Raw genomic sequence first — 12,488 nt, 5'->3', positions numbered from 1 at the left:
TATTGATATGTTGAACTTTAAGTCCCTATAGAATATGATGAAAAAACATTTAAAAATTAGAATATATTTTTAAAAATAGGCATAAAGAATTATATACTTCTTATGTTTACACATAAGTCCAAAAAACTAACCATATACAACCTTGAAGCAAGAGAGTCCCACAATATTCCTTTTCCTATCTCTTGCCTTCATTCACCACCTGCTTCTTTTTGAACAATCATCTATCTGAGAGACAGCACAGCTTTGCTCTTATTGTTTGTCCTGTCTTCCACCACCATGAACCGTTGTCCCTCTGTCGTGTGGAACCCTGCCTTGGAGCCAGCTGATTATGGACTGAAACCTCTACAAACTGTGATCTGTATAGCTTTATCCTCTACCTTTGAGTGTTAGGTATTTGTCTCAGCAACAAGAAATTTACCTAAGACATGTGTGTTTAGCGCAGCGCAGTTTGTAAGAATAGCTAAATCTTGGAAACAACCTAAAGGTCCATCAACTGAGGAGTGGATAAGCAAGATGTGGTGGTTTTGTTTTTGTTTTTATGCAGTGCAAACATAAAGGAGATTAAATTCAAGACATTTCTAGGTAAATGGGTGCACCTTGAGACCATCCTTTTAAGTGAAGTAAATCAAACATGCATGTGTAAATATTGCATTGTGTATCCGGCAGGATAGACAGAGTAAATAAGGACCAAAATGTGTAATAGATATTGTGAAATAGGAAGAAATTATTCAAAAGGAAAAGGGGAATGAGAGAGGGGGAGGGGGAAAGGGGGGAGGAGAGAAAATGAGAAATGAAGGATAAAATGGAAACAAAGCTTTATAAATAAGGAGGTGAAAAGGAATTGAAGGAAGCGGGAGGGGATTTGGAAAAAAATAATCAAGATACATCATATACAGATACAAATTCCCCATGATGAATATTAACTGTATGTATATCTATATTGTGCCAGTAAACTTATTTTTTTAAAAGGAGAAAGCAAGCTGCCTGTCTCCAGGCAAGACTCTTTGAATTCGAAGCAGTAGTAGCCCCCCAGCTGGGAGACTTTGGGGTTTCCCAGCTGTGCTGCATGGTCTCATTCATAAAACATGGACAGAAAGAATACACACTTGGTGTTGTGAAGACAAAAGACATTACTGCGCCTCATTATCAGCCTACACTGGTGCCTAGTGAGCACCTCATATAGTGCTCTAGGCCAGCCACGGCGAACCTTGTAGAGCTCTCAGTGATAGAGCCAGCCTGCTGTGGCACGTGTGCCATGGGCTTGCCACCACTGACCAGGCTTTGCGTTCTCCAAGATGGGCAGGATAATGTCAGGAGGGACCTGCCTCTTAGGTGCCACCCGGAGCCACTGAACTATTGCCTGCATTTCTCAGGCCCCCCAGTGACATATTCGCACATTACTTTTCATACCTAAGCTATGTGGTCCTGGAGAATAGGAGTTACATCTCAGTGTTCTCTATCCACCAGAATGCTCTAGTGCCTGGCTTAGACTAGGACCTGTGTGTAGAAGTGATAAATATCATTTGTTTAGGTTCCTTTTACTCTTCTGAAATCTTTTTTTTTTTTTTTTTTTTTTTTTTTTTGAGATGATGAGCTAAATCACCTGGATTCTAACCACCTATCCCAGTTGCCTGGGATTTGACTGTCTGTCCTATGCATTGCCTCCATCCATTGTGCTGGTAATCTAGTTCAGTCCAAAAGAGAAAAGCTCCAATTCATGCCGTCTGCCTGCAGGCTGGTAAAGATGCTTTCACCATGACCAAGTGCAGGCTACCAACATGAGGTTATCGAAGGCAGAGTTAGGAATCCGTTACTTGCCCACCACTGGCTTTGGTGAGCTGCTAGGCAGTGGCTCCACTGTGGACCCTTCCTGTCTTTGTCAGTTCATTCATTCAGTGACTATAGGACTTACTTCATTCAACAAATTAATGTTGGGTTTCTGCTGTATGCCCATCCCCTGAACAAGTGGAGAAAAAACAGGTCTTGTAATTTTCAGAGCTCCCCATTTCCTCATCTGTAAAATGCACATGAACAACAGCAGATAGAGGCTGTTCTCAGTTAATTGTATAGCATTTTACGAGTGTATGGAATTCGTATCAGCTTATAACTGTGAAGCCATGCTAAGAGTTGGCCAGGTTCACATCATAATCGAAGGCCCCGCTCACTGCGGATCCCATGTATCTGTCTATAAATTGGACCATGTTTTGCTGTAGGGCTGCTTGTTGAGTCTCCAGAGGAAATTAGGCAGGAAATAGGTTTTGGCTTGGAGGCCCTAGCAGAATGGCCTCAACTCCCCCACTCAGCGGCCTGACTGGGTCCAATCAGCTGGCCTGTTGGTGCTGTTTACAGGCCTAGGCATGGCCACCTGCGGTCTACAAGTAAACAAAATCTGTCTCAAGAAGGAGTAAAAGGAACATGCCCGTGTGACCTGCTTCTCTCTGCCTCTTCCTCCATCCCCTTCATCTGGAGCAGTGGGAACTTGGCTTGGTGTCTTGTAAATCATTCCAGCAGCCGGCAGACAGCGCGAAGCACAGTGAGCCGCCCCAGGTTTCTGCCTCGCCTGGGTTTCTGTCTGCAGGGCTCCGCCCACCCGCCCTGCCCAGCCTCTTCCTGGACACCTTCAGAGACCGTGATTGTGGGTGATGGATTTAAGAGCCAGAGGCTCAGGCCAGATGGCTCTGTTGGGACCCTGGAGGAGGAGCAGCTGCCACAGCAGCGATGTTCACACCCATGGCCTTTACCCACGAGTCTCTCCCGAGGCTCATAAAGCCTCAGTGCAATGGAAAATCTCCATAGCTATTGTTCTTGCCTGGAGATACAGCGCCTGTGATTGGAGTGAGCAGGGAGAATTTATAGCAGGTGGACCCTTCAGGCGGATGCTGGAAAGACAGAGAAAAGTCAGTGTTTACAGAGGTTGTCAGAGCCTCCCTTTTCTCCAGAACACCTCTTTAGGTTGCTTTATAATTGAAAAAATAATGCCTGACCAGAGTAAACAAATTCACATAGTACAGAGTGCACGATGAAAGATAGTTCTTTTAGGGCCGGAGAGATAGCTCAGCAGATTAAAGCGCCTGCTTAGGCAGACACAGGTAGGGGGTTTGATCCCCAGCCTGCTGTGCCAGCCCTGTCCCCAGGGCACGCTGAAATGGGGACTGAGACTGGGTGTGGTGGCGCACACCTGTAATCCAAGCTCTTGGGAGGCTGAAAACAGGAGGATCACTACAAGTCCAATCTGTAGTGAGACCCTGTAGGCCCTATACTAAATACATACAAAAATGTTTTAAAAATTAATAAAGGTCTTTTTCTTAGCCCAGATTTCCAAATTTTCCATTTGCAATTGTTACCAGTTCCTTGTGGTCCTTCTGGAAATAATCCTTGCAAGAGAGAACCTGGAAGTGTAATATAATGCTTGTAACCTCGTTTGCTTCCTTGGCTCCTCTGAGGACTGGGTAGAAGCTATGGATACTGCTAACTTATACGACTGCAAGGATGTGGCAGAGCATTTCATTGGATGTGCTGAATGTCCATGCCCCCAAACCTGCCTCAGATTAAAGACTCATCCTCTAAATATTTGACAACTTCTTTCATGTACAAATGTTTTGTAATTAGCACATGGTATAAATGTAAAGAATAATTTGTGAAGAAATCTGGTCAATGTCTTTGACTGAACCAGTGTATTATGGAAAACTGTGTGTGTGTGTGTGTGTGTGTGTGTGCGCGGGCGCGCGTGCACATGTGTGTACGTGTCTGTCTGTCAGTCCTTAGCTCACTGTCTATTGGCAGGAAGGGTACCTGATTTGTGAGTTGTTTGTTTATTTATTTTTTATATGTATTTGGTACAGGGTCACACTGCATAGCTTGGACTTACAGTCATCCTCCTGTCTCAGCCTCCCCAGGGCTAGGACTACAGGCATGCACCACCATGCCTGGGTTTGGTGGCCGGCTTGGCATGCCTGGGACAGGGCAGGCACAGCATATGGTACTGGGGGTCGAACCTGGGTCTCTGTGCTTGTCTAGGCAGATGCTTAGACCGCTGACCTAACTCCGTTGTTTATTTTTAAAGATGCTTATTAAAAGTTGTTATTCCATACCTAATGCAGGTTTAGTGCTAAGCATTCAAATCACACAGGCATGCATAACTAAAAATAGTGGAAAGTTGCTGTTCTGCCCTATTAGCAATTCCCCCCTCTCATCTGCGATCTCTTTTAAGGTTAAATGTAATCGAAATGCATATGCAGCTGTGTATTTGTTCACATACATGAAATAATCCTACACATTATGGCTTTTTCCAACTTAGAATTATGTCTTAGGTACACATAGATCTAAGAAATAACTTTAATGTTTGCTTCATGTCTCATGTATCAATGTCTGCCAAGTCTAACTACACAGACTGTCTTCTGGGGCATACAGTAATTCATCGATCATATAATCAAGGGCTTGCTCAGTCCTGGGGAAGGGGTGCGGACAGCGGGGGTTGGTGTCAGGGCTCCACCTCAGAATAATGGGCTGGACCTGAGGAGGCCCAGGGCCTGCCCCAGCTCTACATTTCCTCACTGCGTGAGTTGGGACAAGTTCCTTGTGTTCTGGGTGTTCCTCTCCTCTATGTGACCAGAGCAGACCAGATCATCAGAAAACTCCTTTAAGGCCAGGGATATAGCCCAGTGGCACAGCACCTGCCCGGTAAGAGCAAGATCCTGAATTTGATTCCTAGTACCAAAAACAAAGCCTCCTTTAGCACAGGCAGCTCTGGGGGGAGCGAGGAGAAGGGGCAGAATCTCAAGGAGATAGGAGCACAAGTTAGGAGGTTGCTCCAGGTCTAAGGAGGGGCGTGGGCCCCTGGCCTTGGAGAACACAGTCTTCCTTCTGCAGAGGAGAAATGCCTCCTCTGTCAGGTGCCGTGTGTATTAAGCCCTCAGAGGACAGCATCACTCAGTTGTAACAAGCCTAGTGTCTAGAGCGAGACAGTTTCTGGTTTAAAACTTGACAGGTTGCTATTGGTCTTTAGCCTGGGTTTTCTCACCTGTATAATGGGACGATGTCATCAGGGCCTTCACGTTAGAGCTGAGCACCAGCTCCCTGACTGCAGACACTCTGCTTTGATCATGTCCCCAGCAGTACCTGTCACGCTGCAGGTGGAACTGTTGATACATTGTGTCAGCTTGAGAAGTTTACAAGTTTAAGCAACTCTGCAGGGGTCAATGTCCCCACTGTCCCCACTTCGTAAACATCCTCGTGCTGTGCAAGAGCAGGGCACAGAGAAGGTGCGAGTGCCACACCCTGCTAGGGTGTGGTAGCCTGCTGACAGTGCAAGGGAGGAAAAGAGGCTAGCTCCAACTCCTGCTGCTCCTGTCGCCTTTGCCGTCTTCTGCTGCTATACTACGCTGCCCTGCCTTGGATCCAGCTGATTATGGACTGAAATCGCTACAAACTGGGAGCTGAAGAAACTTTTCCTCTTTACCTTTGGGGGTTGGTTATTTTGTTCCAGCAATAAGAGGAAAGCAATCAGAACTTTTTGCACTCAATGCAGAGGTGTGGAGTGGCTGAAAAATAAAGCACCTTGCACCTTTCTTGGCATGTAGTGCGTGTTCAGTGACGACCAGCTACTCTAACATTGGCTGGATTACTAGTAAGTGCTGCCTATTGCTTCAGCCTATTAGCAGAGCTACCTCTAAGATGGCAAAGCTTTTCCGTCAGCAGCCACACAGCTAGGGGCAGCAGGGGCAGCACCTTTAGACCCTTCTGTGTTGCCTTTAAAATTCCCTGCAAGCCCTTTCACATGGATGCAGATGGTGGGGAGAGGCGAGGATACCAGGGTCGTAACTTAAGGAAGCACTGATACAGGAACGATGCATCTGGCTTGTGGGTTTCGCTGTGAAATGCAAAGGAAGCCGCTCTTGTCTAGTTCTTTGGAGAAGCTGGGTGAGTCCTTCTGTCATTCATGAGTTCAGCTTGCATCCCCTGCTGCCTGCCTGGCCTGGCCTGACCTGCCTGGCTTCCTCTGCATACTTTGACTTGTGTCCTGCTCTTACCAAGGAGCAGTAAGATGGAGAGCAAAACAAAGGAAAGCTCACAAGGTCCTGGCCACCCAGCCTCCTGGGCCCCTGTCTCCCATCTACTGCCCGACCTCTGCCTCTGCCAATGCAAACATCTAGTTAATTACCGAACCAATGCTCTTAGAAGGCTAAACAATTAGTGGGTGCCCAAGAGGAGTACAGCTGGAGGACTTACAGGGGAGACCCTGGCGGCCACAGTGAGAGGAAGGGGGCCAGTCTCCACAGACTGGGTGCTGGAAGGAACTCTAGTGTCCTTCCATGCTTGTGCTTTTCAAACTGGAATTTGCCCACTCCTGAAACAGCCATTCAGGGCTCTGCAGGTGCCTGTTGCTGACTGTGGGCCTCCAGCCCAAGTCCCTGAGTGTTGCTGTGCAAGGAATTCCCCGTGGGCCGATGAAGATGCTCAGGGTTACAGTCTTAGCCTCCTACAGTGCCCAGGACCCCTGCGTTTTCAGTGCACTCTGTGGAATGTCCTGATCCACAGCTCTGGGAGCGCTGACCTAGGGCTCTCTGGCCTGCTGCCTTGGATCTCACTGAAGGAGACAGCATAGAGGTTTTAAAAAATGGGGTCCAGAGCCTGTGGTCCTCAAATCTTTGGCCTCAGACTACTTGTGAGAGCTTCTCATCCTCACCTTCCTCACCTGTAAAGCTATATTCGCTTTGCTGCCTGCGATACAGTGTAATGTGGGAAGTTTGCAAACTCAGTGCCTACATGCAGTTAGATCTCAGTGCATGGGATTCCGAGGGCAGAAAGTGCAGCAGCTGCCTCCTGTGCCTTCTGACCCGCTGGGAGCCTGGGGTCCTGCCTGGATGGGCCAGCCACAGCAGGGCCAGTCACCTCAGAAGAGAACCTCTTCTCCATCTGTAGCACTGTCTCTAGCAGACATCTGTAAACTGGGAGCATTTTTCTGACCAGCATGACAGGCCTACAGGGGTAGAGGCAATGTGGGGTCAGGCTGTGAGACTCAGAAACAGAAGCTGACGGCCCAACCCCTGCTTTTATTCTTGGTAGCTGTGCGACTTTCAGTTAATTATTTAATCTTTCTAAGCCTTCTTTTTCTTACTTATATCATGGAGATTATAAGCATCACAAAAGCAGTGTGAATGATAAAGTGGTTAACACAGTGCGAGGGCCATAGCAAAGCTCAATAATTAAATGAGGACGATTCACCTTGCTTCAGGCCATAGCCTGGTCTCTGTTCTCTTTGGCCTGTGACTCTCCTGTGGGCACTATCCCCCAGTCCAGTGTGGAACTTTACATTCACTTGATGTCATCTCAGCAGCCACATCCTGGGACACGTTAGGACTATCTGTTGGCTTGCTGTCCAGCCCTGTGTTTTGCCCATTAGGGAAACCAACGTGGTAGGAGGGCCCTTGGGCAGCTGAGCTGGAGATAGCTTGGGAACAGGATGTCTGCAGCAGCTCTTGCTGTACCCTTTCCTGTGCAGTACGGGGAGCGGCCATGACCCTTGCTCTTTGCCCACCCCCACTCCCAGCTGCCAAGGGAGCACCTGGGCATTGTGCCGAGGGCCGGGCAGATACTGCTGTGTTAGCATGGGTGAGGCCGAGGGAAGTTGTCAGGCTGCCTAGCTCAGCGTGTGGTCAGCCAGTGCTCCTGCAGACTGCAGCCTCCTCCTGTCTTTCCTGGAAGGACTGGAAGTTTTTCTCAATGGACAAAGCCTGGGTGGGGATCCCAAGGGGCAGGGCCCAGACTGGGAGAGAGAGGCGGAGACTCTGAGTTGGAGACACAGCACTGTGTATTTGCAGCTCTCAGGATGACTGACCTGAGCGAAGGTTGGAGTGTGCACAGTGCGGCCAGTGCCCAGGAACCCCCTACTGGGCTCCTTCCTCCCAGAGCCTTGAGGACATTGCGCGGCTTGAATGTTCATCTCACTGCACTGGGGTGGCAGATATGCCTGGGTCTCGCCGTGGCCTCCTGAGCAAGGGTCTGTGAGGGCACCAGGTATTCAGTATGTCGCCACAGCAGCACTCAGCAGCCCCGAGGATGTCTCTAAGCAGCTGTGCTTAACCCATCTGCGTCAGAGCAGAGGCAGGCTTTTCACTCCGTGTTGTACAGTAATGCGCTCCCAAGTTCAGCCTCCGTGCTTGCTTCCCTAGTGCAGGCACTTGGCTTGCCTCACGCCTCCATCCTCTGCAACTAGCATGATGCCTGCCCAGCTCCGGAGCCTAAAGACATTTTTGGAGTGATTGGCTGTTCTCCTTTGGACCATGCGGAGAGCTGGTCCTCGGTATCTGCAGATTTCCCATTTGGAGATTCAGCCATCCCCAAATGAAACATTTTTGAAAAATAATTTGCAACTATATTGAATGTGACTGTTTTCTTTCTTGGCATTGTTCCCTAAACTGTACAGTCTGACAACTATTTATGTAATATTTACATTATATATTTGGTATGATAAGTAATCTAGAGATGACTGACAATATTCAGGAGGATGAGAATAGGCTACAAGAATAGGCTTCTAAGTTCTGCCCCCTTTTTGTAGGGTGCCTGTGAGTTTAATATTCTTGGGTGCCCTGGAGCCAACATCCTGTAGATACCCAGGAGCGCTTGCTCCCAACTCCAAGGGCTGTGTTCAGATTACAGGTAGAACAGGTAAAAGCTGCCTGGAAGAATGAAATGAGCAATGCTAGTATCTCTAATGGGGGGTCTCACAAGCCCAGCTGTGGGTGTCCCTTTACTAAACAGCCATCTTCCTGGTGCAGAGCAACTGAGACTTGTAAAAACTTCATGTGTAGTGCGTCTCCAGGTTTGGCTTTCAAACACCAGGTCTTTCATTTAATAATATAGGAGTGCTGATAAGTTAGTAGATTATTTCTGTCTTTTTTTTTTTCTTTTGTATTTCAGGGAAGGGTCTACAGGGTGTTCAGGGTCTCACTACTAGATACAACTCATAGTGATCCATTTGTTTACAGCCTCCCAAGAGCTGGGATTATAGGCACGCACCACCAAACCCAGTCTCAATTGCTATCTCAGTGTGCCCCAGGGGCTGGGCAGGCACAGCAGGCCCGAGAATGGAACCCCCAGCCCTTGTGCCTGCTTGCAGGCACTTTAATTCACTGTGCTATTTAGCTGGCCTGATTATTTCTGTCTTGAGCGATGATCAGACAGGCTTGGACTGTCTTAAGATGTTCGCTGAAGAGCACATGAGAATTGAATGTTGTACCCCGCCCCCAGCCCGAGCCTAAGTCTGTAACATTCTGCCCTGTGATTTGTCATTTGCCATGCTTAGTTTGGAAACCTTTTGGAGTCCTTGTCCTACCATCCTTTACCAGTGTTAACTTTCCTGGATGCAGTTGTTAAAGACGCTTTTGGGCTTGTTTGGGGATTCTGAACCTGGAATCTGGTGGCGAGATTAGGACTTCCGAGTGCCCTGCTGTTGAGTGCCCTGTCCCCTATACACATGAGTTCCTCTGGAAAGAAGCTCTGAGCTTGCATCAGACCCTCACATAGGGGTGCATAGCCCCATAATACTGGGAAGAGCCAGTTGTCAAACCCATAGAGCCATTGCGCATAGGGCCCTAGGAGAGGGCCCCTTCCAGAGCCATAACCTCTGACCAAAGATTGTATCTCTTCTGCCACAGAGGACTGATTACAGTGAGCAGCAACCTCAGCTACATCATCGAGCCCCTCCCTGACCATGAGAGCCAGCACCGTATCTACAGATCTGAGCATCTCAAGCTGCCCCCCAGGAGCTGTGGGACCCGGCACCCGGCGCCCGGCACCAGGGGCTGGGCGCTTCCGTTTACACAGCTGACCAAGAGCCGACCTCGCAGGGTGAGCTCCCGGCTGTCTGCACAGCGCTTGGCCTAGGTGCCTCTCCTCTGAGGGCCTCTACTCTGAGCCCAGGGGTATTTCTAACCTGAAGCAGAGGAGCAAAGAGCTTTGTTCGTTTATTCTAAATCACTGTTGACTATGAGATACCCTCCAAGAAAATAACTGCTGTTGGGGAAAATGTTCCATTTAAAATACTCTGGGATGTGGATTTCAGAAACTATAAAAGGTGAAAAAAAAAATGCCTCCCTTGTTGAAATAGCCACTTCCCTCCCATGCACAAAATATTATTTGTTTATACTAAAAACAGCAGTATGTGGTCCAAAGGTTATTTGGGAACTTGGTCAGCAGTGTGCTGGCCTCCGGTCTGCCTGTCCTAGCCAGCTCAGCCTGCTAGCTTTTGGGTCCCGTGGCCAACAGCAGTGTCCAGCCGTAACCACATGGCAGGTGAGAGGCAGAGGCAGGGCACGGTGGCCGCAGCCCTGAATGTCTCCGGCACCCACAAAGAGAGTATATAAGAAGGCCCCTGCCTACCAGCTGCTTCTGTCTCTCAGTAGTTCTTGGAAGTGAATCTGAATCCATTTCCCCAGCTCTAATATGTTTATATCTCTTCCTCAGATGAAAAGGGAAGATTTGTACTCCATGAAGTATGTGGAGCTTTACCTCGTGGCAGATTATGCAGAGGTAAGAGGGATGTGATGGATTTTAGCAAAATCTGCTCTCTTGCTGTCTACCATGTCAGACTCCCAGCTGCTCTGGGGAAAGGCTAATGCATTCATCTTTCTCTGGTTTGCCATAGAACTTTTACCTTACATCTGACCAGAGGCTCTTATTGTCATTTTAAAAAGTCAAGAGGGAGAAACCCACCAGGGAAGCCTCTTCTGGCTCAATACACTAATCAGATGGGAAACCAGGATGGAGCCAGCTGGTGTGGCTATGCCACCCCTGGGCTCCCTGCGGGGCGGGCCCCAGCAGCTGTGGGTCAGAGAACCGCTCCATGGGGCTGGGCTGGGCGCCCCTCAGCTGGAGGCTTTGTGGGATGAATGGGAGAAGTGGGGGGGGATGGGTAACAGGTCAGGCTGTGTGCCCCGGCTCAGGAATCAGCCCCACCCCACCCTCTCGCTCCCTTTGCTAGGGGCCTGTATCTTTCTGATCGTAACCCGTAACCCGGAGGAGGAAGGCAGACAGAGAAGGGAGGTCTGCTTATGTGTGACTTACAGGGTGGCGCAGGGCGGGCCTAGCCATCTGCCTGGGCTCTGGACAGTCATCTCGATGGACATTTCTCAGATGGCATCTGAAAACCCTCTGATGTCATTTTTTATGTTGAGTCTATAGATGCGCTATAGATATTTTAAAATGTTTGGTTTAAAAAGGTAACAAATACATTCTCCATCATCTGCTTTAATATCATTTTTGCCTATGCATGCGCTCATTTTTATGACTATATTGGTTCCAAGTAAGAAGCAAGGGTTCACAAAATAGTCCCCAGACCTGCAGCCTTGGTAGCAGTTGGACAGCTGCACCAAGCTCAGACTCACGAGTCCTGCCCCAGACAAGCTAAATCCGTAATGGCAGCAAGACCTCGGGATGCCTCTGACATCCAGGAGAGTCTGGGCACTGTGGACCTCAAAGAATAGCAAGATTGCCTTGAACTTACACTTCTTAAATTAGAGAGGCTCCAGGACTTGGTGAATATTCACTTAGCTTTCTTATTCATTCATTTTATTTAGCCGTCAGTGGTTTCCTGATTTTCTTTTTTAAAAAAATAATTTTATTGGGAAACAGCAATGAGACAGTTTCAAAACCGATTACTAGCACTGTATTAATTATTGAAACTGTCTTAGTGGTTATTCATTGTACGAGATGCAGACATGATATCCTGTCCACAAACACTATTAGAACAAATCTCTCTATTCAGCGACCCAAGAGAATGCAGCTGTGTGCAATATCCTAACTATATTGAACATACAGATACAAAATGGTCGTTCATTTGTATCCCCCTTTTTTGTTTAGTCTGAGAGGTTTCCTGATTTTCTACACAGATTTCAAAGAGCCAGATCAATCACTGGCAGCATAGAGGTTTCAGAAATGGAACAAAACTACAGTAATCCCAGAATATGCCAACCAATGAAATGGTGCCCATGGTGTTAGAGGGCAAAGAACGGCATGCAGCACAATCCGTGTGCCCACGGAAAGCTTCTCTGAGCGAGTAATGCTGCAGTGATGCCTGGAAAGTGGGCTCAGGCTCCGGATCCCTTGCCGAGTTAGCAGGTGGCACGCTAGGCTCTCACTTTATGTCATGCGTGACTTGGCCACACACTGGGCACGGGCTCTGCAACCCCGATGGCCGTGGGGAGCGGAGCGCTGTGCACACACACCTTGTGACCTTGCCTGGGTGCCCTGAGCACACGCCCACTACAGCTCCCACTGCCTGCGTTCCCTGTTCTAAGGGGGGTCCAGCTCCCCAAAAGGTCTCACGCCAGGGCAGCTGTGTGTAGCCCACCACCCCAAAGCAGATCCCTCCGATCCTTGGAGGCTGTGGCAGCTGTTGAGAGCTCTGCACTCCAGGCTTGACTGCTCCTTTCACTGTTAGCTGGGGGTGGGGGAGCTTGAAGAGTTTTAAGGACAGGGAGGGGTTACTA

The 12,488-nt window shown here is 48.5% G+C and overlaps 1 protein-coding gene across 1 annotated transcript in view; it reads left to right on the top strand.

Annotated features, from left to right (window-relative positions):
- Adam19 (ADAM metallopeptidase domain 19) overlaps nucleotides 1–12,488 on the top strand; it is a 97,361-nt gene that overhangs the window by 49,703 nt on the left and 35,170 nt on the right. The window contains exons 6-7 of the mRNA XM_023713135.1: nucleotides 9,657–9,849; nucleotides 10,465–10,530. Of these exons, the coding sequence (XP_023568903.1) occupies nucleotides 9,657–9,849; nucleotides 10,465–10,530 (259 nt within the window). The remainder of the gene's footprint in view (nucleotides 1–9,656; nucleotides 9,850–10,464; nucleotides 10,531–12,488) is intronic.

This window comes from Octodon degus, unplaced genomic scaffold (assembly GCF_000260255.1).
Source record: "Octodon degus isolate 3935 unplaced genomic scaffold, OctDeg1.0 scaffold00029, whole genome shotgun sequence".
Taxonomy (NCBI): Eukaryota; Metazoa; Chordata; class Mammalia; order Rodentia; family Octodontidae; genus Octodon; species Octodon degus.
This window is presented reverse-complemented; position numbering and strand designations above follow the sequence as displayed.